Source organism: Carcharodon carcharias, chromosome 13 (assembly GCF_017639515.1).
Source record: "Carcharodon carcharias isolate sCarCar2 chromosome 13, sCarCar2.pri, whole genome shotgun sequence".
NCBI lineage: Eukaryota > Metazoa > Chordata > Chondrichthyes > Lamniformes > Lamnidae > Carcharodon > Carcharodon carcharias.
In genome coordinates this window covers 82,199,204-82,221,043 of record NC_054479.1, presented here as the reverse complement: position 1 = coordinate 82,221,043, position 21,840 = coordinate 82,199,204, and the positions used below count along the sequence as shown (strand labels likewise).

Sequence of the window (21,840 nt, the reverse complement as noted above, 5' to 3'; positions counted from 1 at the left end):
ATATCAGACAAGCAGTCTGACAATTTAGAAACAGCGAAGGGTTGAGAGAGGTAGTGGTGAGTTGGAGCTGGGTGTACATCTGAAAATTGATTGTTTTTTTGATGATGTCGCTGGAGGGCAGCATGTAAATGAGAAATAAGAGGGGACAAGGATAGATCATTGGAGGAACAACAGTTAATGGAGCAGGAGTGGGAAGGAAAGCCATTGGCAATGACAAGATGGATAAGAATGGAAACAGGGAAGTGCAGTCCCATCCAACTGGATGATGGCAGAGGGCATAAAAGGAGGATAGCATGCTCAACCATGTCAAGGGCTGCAGACAGGCTGTGGAGGACATGCAGGGATTCAAGCTATGCCATATCAATGTTAACAGCTGGGAAAAAAACTCAGTAGCTAATCAAATGATGTTGGCAAGAAGAAAGTACTGCTGTGTCAGTTAGTATGAATACCAGTTGATATCCTGTAGCAATGACAACACAAAAAAATGTGACCAGCAGCAGCATGTCAACCTCAGATGGACAGGTGGTGTGTGAAACACGCAGGAGAGTCAACTCCTGTCATATTGATGCCCGTTTGATTGGCATCACATCCACAAACATTCACTCCCTCCACCACCGACACACAGTAGCAGTAGTGTGTACCATCTACAAGATGCATTGCAGGAATTCACCCAGGCTCCTTCAACAGCATCTTCCAAATCCATGACCACCGCCTAGGAGAACAAGGGCAGCAGGTACATGGGAGCACCAACACCTGAAAGTTCCCCTCCAAGTCACTCACCATCCTGACTTGGAAATACATCGCCGCTCCTTCACTGTCACTGGGTCAAAATCCTGGAACTCCCTCCCTAACAGCACTGTGGGTGTACCTACACCACATGGACTGCAGTGGTTCAAGAAGGCAGCTCACCACTACCTTCTCAAGGGCAACTGGGGATGGGCAATAAATGCTGACTCAGCCAGCAAAGCTCACATCCTGGGGATGAATTAAAAAAAAATTGGCCTCAATAGTCATCACACGAAGAGTAATTCACTTTAAACAAGAATCTTACACGTATATATATATATATATATATATATCTATCTACCACACAGTGTTTCTGCACTTGCAGGAATTATGTTACCAGAAACAAAAACATTTGTGAATAACAGACACATAACAACAGCAAAACTGAAAACAGCAAAAATAGAGTTTCAAACCAACTGGAAGTGTAAGTTCAGAATATAGAGTACAACCATGTGATGAAAGAGCATGACATGATCCCAAAGAATAAATTGTGGCTATTTTACTAGTTACTATCAGCAACCAAAATTTTGAAAATCTATAAGGAAAAGGTTTTTGTCCTTCAACTGATATTGGCAATTTGGAGATGGGCCATCTAAAATATTCTAGATCTGGAGCAAAAGAAGTGGTTTAAATCTGGTTAGTTTTGCAGCTTTCGATCAGATTACTGCAGTTACAGCAAAAAGCCTGTCAGCAGACCAAAGCAGTATTAAAAAGCTACAGAAAGAAGCCACAAAGACAACATTATTTAATGTGTGCTTAGGTTAGCTAAAAGAGTTAAAGACACATAAAGCAAAAATGACGAGTTAAAATAATTGTCACCTATTTAATGTAAAAAAAAAGTGTATTTAATATTTGTTAAAATGAAGCCAATGAACACACAAGAAATGCTTTAAACAGGCAAGTTTAAAAATACAGTACTCTTTGTTTTTCTTAATTCTTCCAAATAGGTTTTGTACAAAGTGCCCAAATTAATCTTTTGTCTGCAGAGCTGAATTGATCTTTATATTGTACCAATTCATATTTTCATTCAGGATCACAATCTATAACATTTTTAAAAATCAAATCAAATCTTTCAGTTTTTTTTGCAATCTTAATGGTTTGTCGGGTGACGCCAATAATGAAACCCATTATAAACTGAATTCAAACCTGGTTAGGCGAAGCCAACAGAAGTTTCTCAAGACATCTAATGTACAAGGTTTATAAAACTTCTAACACTGCATTGCTAAATCTAGTTTCACAGCTCACTCAACCCGAACGTTTATTCTTTTGCCTCCGTACTTTGAAGTTTCAGCTGAATTAACATTTGCTTAATTTATGTTTCAAAGTGCTTCCATAATACATTTTTGTATTTGGAAGGGAAACCCTAGTTTTTGAAGTATCCTCAGGAATCCCAGTGCAAGCGGTACCAATTTCTCCAAGGGCTCATGTAAAGGCTTTGAGCAAATTATCCTTAACAATGACACAGGTAGGGGGAAGCAGTATTGGGTGGGGTGGGGTGAGGGGGAAAATAAATGAAGGTCAGAAAATTCACAAGAATAGTTCCAGTGATGAAGAACTTCAGTAGATAGATTGGAGAAGTTGGGACTATTTTTCTTGAAGAGGGGAAGGTTGAGAGGAAATTTAATAGAAGTATTCAAAATCATGAGGGGCCTGGACAGAGGGAGAAACTGTTTCCATCGGTGAAAGGTTTGAGAACCAAAGGGCACATATTTGAGGTAACTGGTAACTGGCAAAAGTAGCAATGGCAATATGAGGAAAATATTTTTTCACACAGCATGTGGTTAGGATCTGGAATGCACTACCTGAGAGTATAGTGGAGGCAGGTTCAATTAAGTCATTCAAAGGGAATTGGATTATTATCTGAAAAGGAAGAATGTACAGGGCTACAGGGAGAAGGCAGGGGAATGTCACTTGGTCAATTGCTCCTTCAGAGAGTCAGCACAGACATGAAGGGCCACATGGCCTCCTTGATGTAACCATGCTGTGAATCTAAAAACCTGTTACTTGGTCTTTGAAGGTGGCACTGACTCTCTCAAAAATGGAATGTGGAGATGAGAAATATTCATATATTACATACAGGAAACGTGGCAAAGGAGAGAGAGAGAGAAAACAAAAGGAATAAAAAACATGCAGAAGTGCAACTGAAGCAGGCAAAAAAGGGAACTGCCCAGAAAAAGAATTCATTGTAATTAAATTTACACTAATGTCTTTCAGATAAAAATTAATTTAAGTTTGCTCATCAGGGAGGCTAACAGGAGCCTCTTCCATTTTACAAGGGGGTAAAAGAGAAAGAAAAAAGCAGGGGGCAAAAGGTGAGCAGTAACCAGTTATGGGAAAGAACACAAATAAGAGAAAAGTACAGTCAAATCTCTTGGTCATGAAAGAGGAATGCACTTATAACTGTGTTTTTGTTGCCAATAATGTCATCCTGGTACTCAAAAGCAAGAAGAGCATGAATTCATTGAGGGACGACGAAGATCAAGAGAGGGAAGCAGCAGTCTAGGTAAACGTTTCAATTCCAACGTGAAAATAGTAAGAGAAAAGCCAGGCCTTTTAGCTCAGCAGCAGGCTCAGACAAAGTGAAACCTGTGAATCATGATGCAGAAGCCCTAAAACTAAAATAAGACTGAACTCATGCCATTGAATTTCATCAGCAGAGGAAAAACTACTTCATGTGCTGCTGTCATATACTGGGAATCAAAAGCAGTGATGGAATGTAATTATATATTGAAGAGTTTCATCAACTGGTGGTAAGCTGTAACTGGACCGACTATTAATGTTGCCCTAAATCCTTTTAAATGCAAGGAACGTTTCATGGCTTAAATTCTCAATTATAGCAGTCATATAGTTATTACAAATATATTATTGTTACTCTTTCAAATTGACAGAATAAATCAGAGTACACATTTTCTCATAAATCTATTATCCTGTACATTAAAAATGTAATTCATTTAACAGTGTTTATGGGTTGAACAGGGAGCACTGCTCATTCCTCAGAATGTCTTATTTCACTGCAGACATACATGACTACATAAGGTGATGCTTTTGGAAAAGCAAGTGCAGAAAAGCAGAATTATTGTATTATTCTTTGCAGAAGCTTGACAATGCTAAAATATTTTCACTGTAGTATAATACCATCTTGTACAATAGGTTCATTATTCTCAATGAAACTGGAAAAGAGATTTGTAACTGATGTGTAATGATAATTTTTCAAATAAGAAGTCTCCTCCACAGATCATTAGTTTAGCCTCAAGTCAGCATACATGTTGGGAAAAACCATGTGCATGTTCTCATAATTCTTCGGTACATCTTCCCTCATGGTCCTCCTATTCAGTTGAAACAGTTCTGGGAAACTCAATACAGGGTCATCTAAGTCTATTAGTTACGAATCTGCCAGGTTATTACAACTATCACATATGGTTTGAACGTATAGTGGTTGATTTGAACTTGGATACTAGTACCATCCGAGATAATCCATGTTGGCAATATGCCACAGAAATTGTCATGGAGCTAAGTTTTAATATTAGTCTAAAGAAAATCAAGCAGTCGGTTCTGCAGTGGACTGTGTCTGATCAACTTTCAATGTCAGTCTTCCTTCTACCATCTCCTCAGAGGTCTAACCATTGTGCGTGCGTTGGGATACCGACAATAATAGCAGCAGACCCAGTGCAACAACATAGAACTGGTTTTGTCAGTCCATGTTGTTTGTCACGAAGCTGTTACACAACCTTAAGGGTTAGAACAATAGCCATGCATTTCTTTATAACGGAAGGAGGTTATCTTATTCGCCTTAGTCCAAGGGGTCGTATAAAAGTGATGAAATCTACCAGAGATCTAATCACCTCAATACAAATGTATTGTTTTTCCCCCTGCTGACTTCATGTTGGGGATTTTGATGAAGAACACCAATACACGTTGTCCTTACTTGGAAAAGCTCTTGATGCCACATGTGTAATGATTAGCCTACAAATCATCACATAACATTATCTTTTATCTATAGTGAACTACAAAGAGGCAATTCATGGATAAAATAGCCAATTTTTTGAATAAAGTTGTACAGTGTGAAAATAATTAGTAGGATTAATGGATGAAATGGCCCATCACAAATTTCTAAAGCACCAGGCATATGACTTTTCCGTCATGCTGACAGTCAAATCTAGACTTACAGGAGATCAGACAATGGAAAAATATTGTTATGCTCCAATATGTACAGGTAAAATTCAGTGACAATTTAAGTGCAGCTGTGTTGTTAGACCAGAAAGATTCAACAAAATTACAAAGTTAGTTCATAGTCCTGGATAAATGTCAGTTGGCTTTTAATATTCTTCACATCACATCTCATTTAATTATCTAATTATAAAACTCAATGAATGTAACTGGGGTTGAAAGAAAATTAAAAACATGTAGATTTAACTGTGATATGTAAATGTCATTTGCAATTATCCTTAATTTATTGCACAGCAATGCCAACTAATATTAACTTAATAATTTATATTAAGTGCTTTTATCTACACACTAAATCTACGGAATAAATTAAATGCAATACAACTGTCTCTCTTTCTTACAGAAAATTATTTATAGCTAAGGTATAGCTGGTGACTGCTGTAAGGTTCAATAAGAAAAATTTGGACAATATTAAATATAAAAATTTAACCTGTGTCCTAAACAATTCTGCTTCATGAAACCTTGTAACAAAGTTGTCAAAAATAAAATTGTTTCCTATTTCAGTTAGTGTTCCATACCCAGAGGAAAAGCAGACAGGAAATGTAAATTTAATAACCCAGTCCTTGTAAAATGAAAGTCAAACTATATCATTCTTTCAGGCCTAATATCAAGTACATCAGATGACAGTTGCTTTAATACTAAACAGGCAACAAGAGTTAGGTGTCACGATTCTACTTTTAGTTGAGTGTTTCTTTTGGTCCGATTAATTCCCAATTAGGAATGTATGTTCTTTGAAATTTCTTCTTTGAAACCTTATTTGAAATTTCAGGAAAGCATCTCCTCACTTTTCAGCTGCATATAGTAACATACACTTATCCAGTCAGAAGGAAGTGGGAGAAAACATTCTTGTTTTGAAGACAAGGCTACATTATTCAGACGTGAGCACTGTTTTCTTTAATAACTACATTTCTCCTCTTGGTCTATCCAGGATTAAATACATACTACCAAAACAGGGTCACGCAGCATGGGGTGTGACTGATCTTGGCCAGTTGGAAAATGATGATGTCGTGGAAAGCCAATAAATACTTGTGGACTATGAGATACAGTAACCAACCACTACTTCATGCTCCAATGCATAAGCAACACACAATAATTAGTACATAAACAGAGGTATGAAGAAACATATAAAAAGCTTCTGCTAATATGATGGATACAAATGTGAGGAAATAGAACTTTCCATTTTAGGCAGTGTTAGAACACATTCCCAGATCAGGGACAATGCTGATACAGTTCCCTCTACTAAGTCTCAACCCCAAGTGAGTACCCACTACTACAAACTAAAATGATTTTTCAATTTCCCACTGTAGCCACCTTTTTTTGGGGCAAACAAACCAGTTTACAATTTCATGTCAATTTGTGCCAAGCTGTGATCAGTCCTGTGCTATGGCATCACAATCAAAAGAAACTGGGTTAAGAATGTTTCAACTAATTATAGTTGACAGAGTATGAGAGCTGAACTGAGAGCGAGGCCCTGAAATAATCCCAACTCTGTCACTCAGTGCAGGTTTAAAACAACTCTATTTTGAAGTTAAGTTAAATGCATAGTAACAATTTGTTTCCCTTACTAGCTTTTGTCTCCCTCATTTTAATGATCAGTAATTCAGAGTGCAACAAAGAGATCTTCCTTCTTTTTATTCATCTGATACTACTGTAGGCACTTAGATCCGGCCTTCTCCAGGACAAAACCAGCTGCTACTCCTTATGATACAACTAGGTCAAGTACAGAACACTAGGTTAGACTCAGATGTCTACAGTGCAGGAGGCCATTCGGCTAATTTCTTGATCAAACCCCCGACATTTGTCCAAATCATTTATGTACACCTCAAACAGCAAGGGCTCCAGCACCGAGCCCTGCAGAACCCCACTAGAAACAAGACTTCCAGTGATAGAAACATCCCTGTACCATCACCCTCTGTTTCCTGCCTCTTAGCCAATTTTGAATCCAACGAGTCACTTTGCCTTGGATCCCATGGGCTTTTACTTTCTTGGCCAGTCTGCCATGAGGGACCTTATCAAAAGCCTTGCTAAGGTCCATGTAGACCACATCAAATGCATTACCCTCACCAACATTCTTGGTTACCTCCTCAAAAAATTCGATCAAATTTGTCAAACTTGACCTTCCTTTAACAAATCCATGCTGATTATCCCTGATTAATCCATGTCTCTCCAAGTGCAAATATATTCTGTCCCTCAGAATTCTTTCTACTAACTTCCCCATCACCGAGCTTAGACTGACTGGCCTGTAATTTCCTGGTCCATCCCTTCCTCCTTTTTTTAAAAATGGGACAATGTTAGCAATCCTCCAATCCTCTGGCACCTCACCTATGGCCAAAGAGGATCTGAAAATTACTGCCAAGGCCCCTGATATCTTTTCCCTTGCCTCCCTCAACAGCCTGGGATACATCTCATCCGGACCTGCGGATGCATCCATTTTTAAGAACGCTAAACCCGCTAGTACCTATGTTAATTTCCTCTGATATTTCACAGTCCTCCACCCTGATGTCGACATTTGCGCAATCTTTTTCCATTGTGAAGATCAATGCAAAGTATTCACTGAGGACTGTACCCACTTCTTCTGGGTCCACACACTGATTACCTCTATGGTCCCTAACTGGCCCATTCTCCTTCCCTAGTTCTCTCTTGCTCTTTATATATTAAAAAAACCCCTTTGTTCTACCCACCAATGCTTTCTCATGCACTCTCTTAGCTTTCCTAATTTTTTTTTAAGTTCTCCTCTGTACTACTTTTTATACACCTCTAAGGACTCTACCAGATTGAGCCCTTGATATCTGCCATAAGCTTCTCGGTTTTTCTTAATCCTCACCGTTATGTCCCTTGACATCCAGGGTTCTCCAGACCTGGTCTTTCCATCCCCCCCACCTTTGTCTTTAAAGGAACACATTTGCCTTGTATTCTTGCTGTTTCCTCCTTGAATACCCCCCACTGCTCTGACACAGTTTTAATGTAAGTATAAAAACAAAAAACTGCGGATGCTGGAAATCCAAAACAAAAACAGAATTACCTGGAAAAACTCAGCAGGTCTGGCAGGTAATTCTGTTTTTGTTTTTATCTGCAAGTAGTTGCTTCCAGTCCACTTGGGCCAAATTGCATCTCACCTTAGTAAAGTTAGCGTCTCCCCAGTTTAGAACTTTTATTCCCAGCCCAACCTTATCCTTTTCCATTGCTATCCTAAATTGAAATGAGTTATGGTCACTACCTCCAAAATGCTCCCCTACTGATACGCCTTCTACCTGCCCAGGCACATTTCCAAATATTAGGTCCAGAACTGCCCCCCTCCCTTGTTGGGCATTCTACGTACTGGATAAAAAGTTCTCCTGGATGCAACTTAAGAATTTTGCTCCCTCCCTACTTTGCACACTAAAACTATCCCAGTTAATATTTGGGTAATTAAAATCCCCTATTACTGTCCTATTATTCTTATACTTCTTTGAAGTTTGATTACATATTCGATCCTCTACTTCTCCCTGACTGTTTAGGGGCCTATAGTACACACCCAACAGTATGTTTGCCCCTTTTGTGTTTTTCACTTCTGTCCATATGGCTTCATTTGATGATCCTTCCAAGATATCATCCCTCCTCACTGCTATAATTGATTCCTTGATCAACATTGCAACCCCCTCTCCATCTCTTCTGAATACCCTATAACCAGGAATGTTGAGCTGCCAATCCTGCCCTTTTAGCTAAGTCTCGGTCATAGCTATGACATCATACTCCCACGTGCCTATTCTGTGCCCTCAGCTCATCTATCTTATTCCTCAGGCTCCTTGCATTAAAATATATTCCATTTAGCCTTGCTAAACTCACTCCTTTCTTAACTAGCCTATGTTTCCACTGTCTTCTAGACTCATTTACTAGCACTTTAACTTCTAATGCTTTCTCAGCTTCTCTCCCCTCTGAACTACATTTCAGTATACCATCCCCCTGCCAATTTAATTTAAATCTGCCCCAACGGCATTAGCAAACCTGTGAGGGTGTTGGTGCCATTCCTGTTCAGACGTAACCCGTCCAACTTGTACAGGTCCCACAGAAACGGTCCCAATACCTCAAGAATCTAAAGCCCTCCCTCCTGCACCATCTCTCCTGCCACGCATTCATCTGCTCTATCTTTCTGTTCCTATAGTCACTGCTGCGTGGCATCAGGAGTAACCCGGAGATTACTACCTTTGAAGTCCTGCTTTTCAATTTCCTACCTAACTCCCTGAAGTCTGCTTGCAGGACCTCATTTCTCATTCTTCCTATGGACCATGACCTCTGGCTGTTCACCCTTTCCCTTCAGAATTCCCTGCAACCATTCCATAACATCCTTGACCCTGGCACCCGGGAGGCATCATACCATCCTGGATTCATGTCTACAGCCACAGAAGTGCCTGTCTACTCCCCTCACTAATGATTTCCCCAGCACTACTGCCCTTCCACACTTCTCCTTCCTGCCCTGAGCAGCTGGACCACCCACAGTGCCATGGCCTTGTCTCTGGTTGGCCTCCACAGAGGAACCGTCACTCTCACCATTTTCCAAGGCCGAAAAACGGTTTGCGAGCAAGATGCACTTGGGGGACTCCCTCGCTACCTGCCTGGTCCCCTTCTTCTCTCTGGCGATCACCTGTTCCCTCTCTGCTTGCACTTAAGCTGTGGGGTGACCACTTCCTGAAACGTGCTATCCACGACCCTCTCAGCCTCGTTAATGCACCGTAGTGCCCCCAGCTGCCGCTCAAGCTCCAAAAGCCGGAGCTCGAGTTGCTCCAGTTGGACGCACATAGGGTCATCCAGACGGCCAGAGGTGTCCAGGATTTCTCACATAGCCCAGGATTTGCAAATTACAGGACTGAGCTCCCCAGACATATCTTAACTAAATGGAATATGAGCCCTTACTTTTATTTTATCCTTTTTTAAACCCTTTTTTTAAAAAAAAATATACCTTATAAAATATCTGAAAGAAGATTACAAAACATTTCTAATTCACCATCACAAAAAGTGTAATCAGATTCAACTTTTACACATGGATCATGAGGTGCTTCAATACAATCAATCAATATTACAGTTATTTCAGTATGGTCATTACAGACAGTCAGACAGTGCAATGGTATTGGAGTTATCAACATATATCATATTGCACTCTGAGGTGCTTCAATACAATTATAATACAATTAGTATTCGGTACATACATTTATTGTGAGCTGTACAGCCCGAAGAGTCTATACCTTTCCAAGCCCCTTGGTGCACTAAGGCAGAAAGATCATAGACAGTGACCATTGCGTCTTTGCGGCAGCTGCCCCAAGCTTTAGTGCGTCCCTCAGCATTTAGTTCTGGCCCTTGGAATGTGCCAGTCTGCAACACTCGGTCGGAGACAACTCTTTGCACTGGAAGACCACAAGTTTCAGGCAGACCAAAGAGCGTCTTTCACCGAGTTGATGATCCTCCAGCTACAGTCGATGTTTGCCTCGGTGCATCTCCCTGGGAATAGTCCGTAGAGCCCAGAGTCCTGTGTCATAGCACTGCTCAGAATGAACCTTGACAAAACCAACTGCATCTCTCTCCACAACTTCTTTGCAAAGGCACATTCCACGAGGAGGTGAACAACAGTCTCTTCCCCACCACAGCCACCTCGAGGGCAACGTGCAGAGGGGGTGAGACTCCTGGCATGTTGGAAGGATCTGACGGGGAGGGCTTTTCTCACCACCAGCTAAGCTACATCCTGGTGCTTGTTGGAAAGTTCTGGCGATGAGGCATTCTGCCAAATGACTTTTGACAGTCTGCTCAGGGAACCATCCGACAGGATCCACCAACTCCTTTTCCTGCAGGGCCTCTAAGACCTTATGTGCCAAATACTGCCTGTTGGGTTTTACCCTTATTTTTTTTTTGAAAAATAAAAAATATACTTTATTCATAAAATATCTGGAAGAACATTCCAAACCATTTCAAAATCATCATCACATAAGTACAATCAGATTCAACTTTTACACATGTATCACAAGGTGCATCAATACAATCAATGAATATTACAATCATTTCAATATGGTCAATGCAGACAATCAGACAACGGTATTGGAGTTATCAACATACATCATGTTGCACTCTGAGGTGCTTCAATACGTTTATAATACACTTAATATTCAATGCATACATTCCTTTTGAGCTGTACAGCCCGAGGGGCTCTCAGCAGTTCCTAGTCCCTCGGTGCACTGTGGCAGAAGGGTCTTAGACAGCGACCTTTCACCATTGCGCCTTTGTGGCAGCTGCCCCAAGCTTAAGTGCGTCCCTCAGCACGGAGTCCTGGACCCTGGAATGTGCCAGTCTGCAACACTTGGTCAGGGACAACTCTTTGCACTGGAAGACCAACAGGTTTTGTGCAGACAAAAGAGCATCATTCACCGAGTTGATGATCCTCCAGCTGCAGTTGATGTTTGTCTCGGTGTGTGTACCTGGGAACAGTCCATAGAGCACAGAGTCCTGTGTCACAGAACTGCTCGGGATGAACCTCGACAGAAACCACTGCATCTCTCTTCAGGCCTTCTTTGCAAAGGCACAATCCACAAGGAGGTGAACAACAGTCTCATCCCCACCACAGCCACCTCGAGGGCAACGTGCAGAGGAGGTGAGACTCCTGGCGTGTTGGAAGGAACTGACGGGGAGGGCCTCTCTCACCACCAGCCAAGCTACATCTTGGTGCTTGTTGGAAGGTTCTGGCGATGAGACATTCTACCAAATGACTTTGACAGTCTGCTCGGGGAACCATCCCATAGGATCCACCCTCTCCTTTTCCTGTAGGGCCTCTAAGACGTTACATGCCAACCACTGCCTGAAGGACTTGTGGTCAAAGGTGCATCTCTGCATAAATTTTTCCACAAGGGACAGGTAGGATGGCACAGTCCAACCACTTGGAGCGTTCCGCAACAAGGTGTCCAGACCCATCCTTCACAACACCGGGGACAGGTAGAACCTCACACGTAGTGACACTTGGTGTTTGCATACTAAGGGTCTATGCCCAGCTTGATGCAGCCGCACACAAAGGTGGCCATCAGTATGAGGGCGATGTTGGGCACGTTTTTTCCCCCTTTATCTAGAGGCTTGTACATCGCGTCCCTGCAGACACGATCCATTTTCAACCTCCAGATAAAGCGAAAGATGGCTCGGGTGATCGCCATCGCGCAGGAGAGTGGAATGGGCCAGACCTGCGCCATGTACAGCAACAGCAAGAGTGCCTCACACCTGAAGACCAGGTTCTTACCCGGAAAGGAGAGGGAGCATCGCCCCCACATGCCCAGTTTTCTTTTCACCATAGACACTCTCTCCTTTCAGTTTCTAACACATGCCCCGGTCCCTCCGAACCATATCCCCAGCACCTTCAGGCCATCAGCCCTGACGATGAAGGGGACAAAGGACCGGTCAGCCCAGTTCCCAAAGAATATGGCCTCGCTCTTCCCACAATTTACCTTGGCTCCTGAGGCCAGTTCAAATTGGTCGCAGATGTGGATCAGTCTGCGCACCAACAGCAGATCCGAGCAGAAGACAGCGACATCGTCCATGTACAGGGAGGCTTTGACCTGAGTGCCTCCACTGCCTGGGATTGTCACTCCTCTTATGCCCGGATCCTTCCTGATGGACTCAGCAAAGGGTTCTATGCAACACACAAACAGGACAGGAGAGAGACGGCAGCCCTGCCTGACTCCAGATTTAATAGGAAAGCTATCTGATTCCCACCCATCGATTGAGACTGCACTACTGATGTTAGATCCAATGTTGTTGGATCCAATTGCGAATTCCCTCCCCAAACCCCATTTTGGAGAGCACATCCACCATGTAGGTGTGCGATATTCTGTCAAAGGCCTTCTCCTGATCCAGGCTGATGAGGCACGTGTCCACACCCCTGTCCTGCACATAGGCAATCGTATCCCTGAGCAGCACGAGGCTGTTAGAATTCTTCCTGTCCGGCACAGTGCAGGTCTGGTCAGGTGGATCACCAATTCCAGAGTGGACTTGACCCGATTGGCGATGACCTTGGACAGAACCTTATAGTCCACATTCAACAGTGAAATGGGTCGCCAATTTCTAATTTCCTCCCTTTCCCCCTTGTGCTTGTAGATGAGGGTGATGATGCCTTCCCTCATGGATTCTGACATGCTGCCGGCCAGAAGCATACTCTGGTACACTTCTAGCAGGTCTGGGCCCATCCAGTCCCACAGAGCCGAATACAACTGCGCCGGCAAGCCATCGCTTCCGGGAGTTTTACTGTTCTCGAAGGACTCAAGGGCCTTAGTTAGTTCGTCAGGAGTTAGCGGTTTGTCCAGGCTCTCCTGTGTACTGTCGTCTAAGACCTCCGTGATAGAGGACAGGAAGGACTGGGAGGCCGTACTGTCTGTGGGTTTCACGTCATAAAATCCAGCATAAAAGGATTTGCTGATCCTCAAAATGTCGAACTGCGATGACTTTACTGAGCCGTCTTCTTCCTTCAGGCTGCTGATCAGTGAGCTCCTTCTGTGTACCTTGTGGAAGAAGAAACGTGAGCACGTCTCATCCTGCTCCACGGAGTGGACTCTGGAACGGAAGATAATCTTGGAGGCCTCTGAGGCAAAGAGCAAGGCTTGTTGGCTCTTCACCTCTTGGAGTTCCTCCTTGACATCGACCCCCATCGACTGCAGCCGGAGCAGATTCTGCATGTTTTTCTGGAGTCGGGACATTTCCCTCTGTTCCTTTCTAGCTTTCTGGATGCCTTTGAGAATGAAAAACCTCGATGTTTCCCTTGATTGCTTCCTATCAGTGTGTCAGGGACTCAGAAGGGTTTCACGGTTCTCCAACCTTTGTAATCCCTCTTGAGCTCCTCAATGTTCTCTGGGGTCAGAAGTTGCACGTTTAGCTTCCATGTCCCCCCGCCCACCCTCTGGTCTTCCTCTAAGTGACAGTCAGCCAGTAGGATGCAGTGGTCAGAGAAGAACACCAGCTTGATGTCGGTGGATCTGACTGCAACCGCACGGGACACAAACAGAAGTCTATCCTGGAACGGATGGACCCGTCTGGCCGCAACCAGGTGTATCTATGCTGCGCTCCGTCTGTAAGGTTGCTGAAGACGTCGTGCAGCTTGGCAACCTTAACTGTTTCCATCAGGGAACTAGATGTAGCATCCAATCTGCTGTCGGCCCTGCTGGATCGTCCAGCCGCATTGATGATGCAGTTGAAGTCACCGCCCAGAATGACGGGCCTGGAGGTCGCCAGCAGCAGTGGGAGCTGCTGAAAAACCGCCAGCCGCTCGCCCTTTTGTGCTGGGGCGTACACGTTAATTAACCGGAGTGCAGCATTCTTGTACATTACGTCTGCTACGAGGAGGCGCCCGCCCACCACCTCCCTAACCTCGGAGACGGTGAAGTTGCCTCTCCACAGCAGAATACCCAGGCCGGAGGAACAAGAGTCGTTTCCTCCCACCCAGATCGATGCCCCATGGGACCACCATCGTGACCATTGCCTGTAGGAGCTGAGGTGCAGAATTGCACACTCCTGCAGAAACAACAGGTCAGCTCTGACCTTGGCAAGGTAGTCCAAGGTCGCAACACATCGCGTAGTAGACTTAATGCTAAGCACGGTAATGGATACAATCTTTACACCCATTTTAAAGCATTTAGTCTCTTACCAAACCTATTACCTCTGAGAGTCCCAGACCTTTGGTCTGCTCCTGCATACCCATAGTGTTCACAACTTGCCTCACTTTGGATGGGCTGAGGAAACTGTCCTGAACCACTCTATTGTCAATGTTCTGCTCAGGTGGCATCTGGGGGTTCATGCAGAGAACGGGATTTGAAATGTCCTCTGTTGGAGAAGCTTCTCCAATCCTCTCCCCATCTGGGGCGTTGCTGCTCCCGGCTTCCCGGAGCTGGGGTGCGCTGAGCGCCTCACTGCTCCCAGATTCCTGGGGCTGGGGTGCGCTGGCCTCTTCGGGTTGTGGGCAAAGTTGGGGCGCGCTGGTCTCCTCATTGTCTCCAATGTTCTGGAGCTCGGGTGTCTCATCCTCCAACTCCCTAGAGCTTTGCCGCTTCTTCTGTAGGTGCCGCCCTTGCACTTCTTCGTCCGAAGAGCAGCTGCCCTTGCCTTCCGTGTTGGATGGGAGACGCCTCTTGCCACTTGTCTGGGAAGTGGCTTGGTCCCTTCTTAGCCCTTCTTCCTTTTGGCTCTCTTCACCAGCTGCCACTCCACCTGCTGATTTTCCGCTGCTTCCTCCTCCTCCATTGATTCGCTCTCCTGAGGAATGAGAGGTTCAGGGGGCAGTGCTGTTGATTAGCTCTCTGCTGCCTCAATCTTTTCCTCCAAGTTGTCTCTCTCTGTGCCCTCTGTGTTCTCACTGGGGGCCCTGTTGGTTGGGGGGTTGCAAGTGTCCTTTGTTTTAGTGACATGAAGCATTTCCTCTGCTTCCCCTTCGTTGGCTTTTGCTGCCTGTGCATAAGTGAGGCAGCGTTTGGGGCAGGTCCTGGAGAGGTGGCCTGCCTCGCCACACAGGTTGCAGCATTTAGTCTGTTTGCAGTCCTTTGTCTGGTGCCCTTCCTGTTTGCAGTTCTTGCAGAGGGCGGCGCTGCAGTTGGCCGCCACATGACCAGACTTGCCACATGAGTGACAAAGTTTGGGCTGCCCAGCGTAGACAAGATAGCCACGGCTTCCCCCAATAGCGAAGCTGGAAGGAGGGTGGAAGATGGCTCCCCTACCATCGGTCTTGAGCGTGACCTTAACCTGGCGTTTGCATGTCCAAATCCCGAAGGCGTCTCTAACCTTGGTGCAGCTCCTAACCTTGTTGACGTATCTGGCGAGGAAGGTGAACACGTCGGCGACAGGAACGTAGGGGTTGTAGAGATGCACCGTCACCACACTGTCCCATTGCAACGGCAGAGCAAAGAGCGGCTCCGCCATCAGGATCTTCATCTCCGGCTGGTCTCTCTTCTCCTCGAACACCTTCAGGAACTTGACACAAGCTGCCACAGGCTTGAAAGTCACATCGAAACATCCAGCGCTGGGGAAGTCTTGCAGGAAGTAGATCTCCTCCGCTTCAAATCCACACGCCTTCAACAGGATCTGCTTGATGAAGAATGCCCGATCCATGGGTGCTCCTCCTTCGCTGTCTTTCACCGTCACCCGGACGGTGTTAGGTACTCCACGGTACGGGGCTCAACTGGTTATGGCCATCGCTTTATGACTACAATTGATCTTAGCTAAAAGGCTGAGAAGTGATTTTACCCTTACTCCTACTTGAGTATAGAGTAGACGCTAGATTGTCTAGGTGCTGCTGACTGCCTGTCCCATGGTCCTCCTCTCAAACTCTCCTCTGATCATTACAATTAGCTTGCTAACACTTTGGATATTTTAAATTTACACCTTCCTTCAACTGCTGGGCTTATAATTATCGAGGTGTTGCTCATCTAATGCAGTAGCTATCATGGATCCCAGCTGCACATTGGTCATTAAGGCTTAGTCATTCTGGTATTCACTAAAATGCACTGATGAAATAATTAACCCATGAATCAAAAGCTGCAGTATTTGTTTGCTAATCAGTTAAAGCCTGTTGTTCAGTAGCGTAAGTGTTAATTGGATTACAAGGGGAATTAGTGCACCATGGTGGGGGGGAGTCAAATCCACCCACTCAGAAGGGGTTAAAGACCCTGCTTTGGTTAAAAAGTCTAAAGCCAAACACATTTGATAATTAAAAACTCTCAACGCTGTCTACTCCCAAATCAATGGTCTCATCAAAAGGATGATGAAAGAGAAAATTAATATTCATTAGAAAAAGACCAATTAACAGCATGTTAACATATCTCAAAAGGAAAATATATAACAAAGCTGTTCTTGCATGGAGCGCAATTCTAATGCTAATTATCCTGTTCAGCACTCGAACATATCACTGGTACCAAAATATCCACGTAGTTAACAACCTGATTTCTCAGCATTCCCAGTTCCTTTATCATTTATTTTCAGACTCATGTTGCTTTAAGTTGAATTGAATACAGCTGTTCAGAAATAGTTTATGGATACAGTTCTGGACAACATTTCTTTGAGTGCAAGGGGGATTTACGTCTGCGACAATTTTCTGTGCAGCCGCATACATGCAGTACCTTAAAGGGCCGACTTGCAAACAGCTGCCTGCTTAGATGGAAGCATAAAAGCAAAATACTGAGGATGCTGGAAACCTGAAACAAAAACAGGAAATGCTGGAAAAACTCAGCAGGCCTAATAGCATCTGTGGAGAGAAAAACAGAGTTAACGTTTTGAGTTCGTATGACTGCTCTGAAGAAAGGTGCAGATACAGGATGTTTGGGGGTTTGAACTCAACTGACTGGGCAATAAATTCTATGATTCTGTGAAGTCCCAACATCCTATTTGCACTACTAATTGCAATTTCATTCTATTCGGGTATGGCAAGTCAACTAATATCCCTCTGTTTCTTTCAACTCCTCACTTTGCAAGTTCTAACCTATCCATGGACTGCACCTGCTTCCCATTCTTATTTTCATCGAGTGCTTTAGCTCAGAAGTTGTGGTGAGCCCAATGGTTGCCCCATTTCCAAGTTAGGTAATTCTTTTTCTTGTTTCTATTTCCAATTTCCCAGTCATTTTAGAAGTTTTTACTTTTTGCATTTAGGTGCTTACTTCATGCAGCAGAGTTGAAGGTCATGTTCTCTAATATGTCTCTGGCAAGTCTTCAAAAGAGCTATCCACTCAGTTCCCTTGCCCTGCTCTTCTCTTATAGTCCTGCACCTTTTTATTGAATTTCTTTCTGAACATCACAATTCAATCTATTTTCCCCTACCTTTCCAGGCTTCGTAATAACAAGTCATAACAATTTACTGTGTAACAAAATAACTCAGTTCCCCTCTGGTTCGTTTGCCAATTACCTTAAATCTTTGTCCTCTGGTCACTGACCACCTTCCCAGTTCAGAGTAAATTAAGCAAAACTTATCAAAACCCTAATTTGAACACCTGTATTATTTTTCCACCTAACTTTCTCTGTTTCTTAGAACATTCCCACTTTCTATAGTCTTTCCACATAATTGAAGTCCCCCATCTCTAATATAATTCCAGAAAAATTCCTCTGCACCCTTTCTAAGCCCTTAACATCCTTTCTAAAAAGGAAAGCATGGTGCCCAGAATTAGACATAATAGTCCCCAATACAACAGACACAGAGAGGTCACAACAGGTAAAAGCAAAAAAAACTGCGGATGCTGGAAATCCAAAACAAAAACAGAATTAATTGTCTGTGACATCTTTTGATGATCTGCTTCTATCACTGCTTGTTTGTCCCTACAACCACCCCCCTCTACTCCTCCACTCCCCCCCCCCCCCACCACACACACACACACACACACACACACCTTAAACCAGCTTATATTTCACCCCTTCCTTGGATTCACCTAGTTCTGTTGAAGGGTCATGAGGACTCGAAACGTCAACTCTTTTCTTCTCCGCCGATGCTGCCAGACCTGCTGAGTTTTTCCAGGTAATTCTGTTTTTGTACAGAGAAGGTCACCACTATTATGGGCTGCAATGGTACTGCAACATCCGGGAAGCCGACTTACACTCAAATCCAGAAGTTGTGGCATGCCTGAATGGACTCTGGGTCTGCTGGGATCAGACGTGTGAACTTGGCTGATTGCCCAGCACTTCAACCAGGTTTTGTGTGAACTTTTTCGAATTGCTCCTAGCAGGTGTTAAGCCTGCTCAGGGGTGCAAGCTCTTAAATCAACAGGAGTGTGAAAACAACATTCCCGTTCCTCTGGCACCTCCAGACCTTCCCACCAGTTCCACAGTGCTGGGCTGGATGGGGAGCAGTGAGCTGCAAAAAGACTTCAAATAAAAACTGAAAATCATTAATAATCACTTACCTGTCACTGAGCTGATGACAGAGCTTAAGGGGCGTGGCTTCGGCTCAAGACAACAAAGGGGGTGTGCCTTCACCGGCAATGCCCTGTGCCACAAATCCTCCCTAGTCAGTTTATCATTGAACCCATGCTGCAACCCAGAGAGCAAGCTCCTATTGCAGCCTATGGAAAAGGTAGGTTTGTAGACCCACAGAAATGTTACTGCACAGAAAGAGGCCATTCAGCCCATCATGTCTGTGTCGGCCAGAAAATGATGAAAAAGAAATTAGCCACTCATTTTAATCCCACTTTTCAGCACCTGGTCCACAGCCTCACAGGTTACAGTGCTTCAGATACAGATCCATTTTCAATGAGTTGAGCATTTCAGCCTCAACCATCGATTTCAGCAGTGAATTCCAGATGCCCTCCACCCTCTGGGTAAAAAAGATTTTTCTCATGTCTCCTCCAATCCTTCTGCCAATCACCTTAAATCTATGCCCCCTGGAAATTGACCCCTCAGTTAGGGGAAACGTCTTTACTGTCTACCCTATCTAGGCCCCTCACAATTTTGTACATCTCAATTAGGTCACCCCTCAGCTTCCTCTATTCTAAGAAAAACAACCCCAGCCTATCCAATGTTTCCTCATGGCTGCAATTTTCAAGCCCTAGCAGCATTCTTGTAAATCTTCTCTGCACTCTTTCCAAAGCAATTATGCCCTTCCTGTAATGTGGTGACCAGAATTGTACAGAATTATAGTTTTTCATGCAGTCAGTGTTGGAGCTTCGATTTCACTGCTGATCACAAGTACCTGGACAATATTTCAGCTGAGGGCTAATAAGCAATTTATAAAAGTTTATCATAGCTTCCTTGCATTTTCCATTGTATTCATTTATTTATTGAGTCAAGGATCCTATATATTTAAAAACAATAGTCTTATCAACTTGCCCTTCAAACCCACAAAAACCTAGATAGGTAACCCCTAGATCTCTGCTCCTGCACCACCTTTAAAATTGTACCATTTAACTTATATCACCTCCTCACTCTTCCGTCCAAAACATATCGCTTCACACACCTCTGCATTGAACTTCATCTACCATGTGTCAGTCAATTTCACCACTCTGTACAATCCTCCTGAAGACTGCTACTACCCTCCTTAATAATTTTTCATTCTTGACTGGTTTATACTTTATCGCCTTCAGTGCAGTTTTCCCTTATGTTGAAGCTGCTTTGTGAACTGCGAGGAGTTGAAAAAATGAACAAGATCCCAAATGCAAAGCTTTACTTATGCCTTTTGTATTCACTTATACAATTTTCACTAGCAATGATCAGAGAAGCAGAAGCAAAACCTGCTACTTGCAATATTTTAAATAAAAGTTTCAAATCACACTAATTTAAATGCAAAAAATCATCACAGTGTACAGTGCTCTGTCACAAAAGAACCTTACAATCTGTCCTCAGTCTTATTGCACTGTGCCATGAAACACCCTATTATGATCTTTAATTTAAGATGCAGAACTACAGAATACACTTTGTAAATCCCTAAAGCTGGCACATTCTCCAGCAGCCTGACAAAAAAAAATCACATATTCTAGTCAATAAAATAACTTGCTACAGAAACGTCCCCAGCTTAAATACAGGGTGTAGAAAGTTACATGAAGCAGAGTAAATTTGGCCAAAAGCCGTTTTATTGATTGAACAATGAGCAAAACTAAGTTCCATTTTGCCATAAGTGACAAAAACATTTGTGTCATTACTCACTCTGGTTTGAAGTTACCTCAACTCAAAAAGGTTTAGATAAAGAAAAGTGACATATGTACAGGATTCAGTTTAAAAGTGAAGCTTACAGCAGTCCAACAGTTAAACAGAGCATTTCAAATAAGGATTGCATTATGTTAATTTTAAAGCTTTGAAAAAAATAACTTACCATTATCTTTACTGCTATTCTCTTCAATCGTCATTTGCTCTGCAAGCTCAGACAGAGACTCATCAATTGTTTGGCTGCCACGCAAAGTCAGAGAAAGCCGTCGCTTAAACTTTTTCATCTTTTCCATGAAATATTCTACTCAGTAAAGCCTGAAATTAAACATGTTAATTGCAATTAATCCCATCAATAAAAAAATGGAGGCACAATAGGATTCAGCTGCACTTTAAGAAAGCAAATAGCATCCTCTCAATTTCTCTACCAAAAACATTAATTTGATAAAAACTCACATATTGCCACTGTTAACTAAATTTTGGGGCTTTCTAATGAGCATTGAAGTTCAAAACATTTCACACAAGTTGGAAATATCTTTATCCAACAGTGGATGTTCCAAAATTGGCTAAATTGAAGGTTTGAACTGTTTCATAATCTGCCCTAAATATTACTTCTATGCTCCACATTTTGTAGTCTGGTATGTTGCTTTACCTACATATATTCAAACCACATTAAACGTACAAAGTTAAATTATTTCACAGGTTCTCCCCAAAAATGTTTCCTAGATCTCCAAACTAAACTTTCTGAATGTGCACAGTCTAACTCAAAGGGGTAAAGCATTCAGAAGAGCACATCGTCATGAGACTTCGTGGTTACAGAAATAATAAAAAAAAATCTTCTTCCCGTTTGTTATGAAGCTATTAATATGTATATAATGTTATTAGAACTTTTTTTTTAAAAATAGAGTGTTAGTCTGTGGGTGCATCTTAATTGGATTAAAGATAGCTTTGATGTATACTGGTTTTGAGATATAGGAGAGGTAGAGTGTATTTGCATTTTGTTGAATAGAGCATTCAAGAAGAGGAGTGAAATCTGGCACCTAGGTAGCAGAGACCAAGCAATGCTTACATTACTAATAAAAATGGTACTATGAAAGGGGTTTTATTGTTAGAGGGGTGGTGTTCAAGGGGCTGGTGATACAATGAGAATTTATATTCAATGAGATGTGTTGGGGGGGGTATAACCGATAACAGTTTTGTGTATGCAGGGCAGAGGCAATGTAACATCAA

At 43.1% G+C, this 21,840-nt stretch overlaps 1 protein-coding gene across 5 annotated transcripts in view; it reads right to left on the bottom strand.

Annotated features, from left to right (window-relative positions):
• cdk17 (cyclin-dependent kinase 17) overlaps nucleotides 1–21,840 on the bottom strand; it is a 211,206-nt gene that overhangs the window by 101,140 nt on the left and 88,226 nt on the right. For all 5 annotated transcript variants that reach the window (XR_005944792.1, XM_041202669.1, XM_041202671.1 and 2 more), the window contains one exon: nucleotides 20,780–20,928. Coding sequence is in view for 4 of the 5 variants with exons in the window: in XM_041202669.1 (XP_041058603.1) it covers nucleotides 20,780–20,906 (127 nt within the window). In the remaining variant the exon portion in view is untranslated. The remainder of the gene's footprint in view (nucleotides 1–20,779; nucleotides 20,929–21,840) is intronic.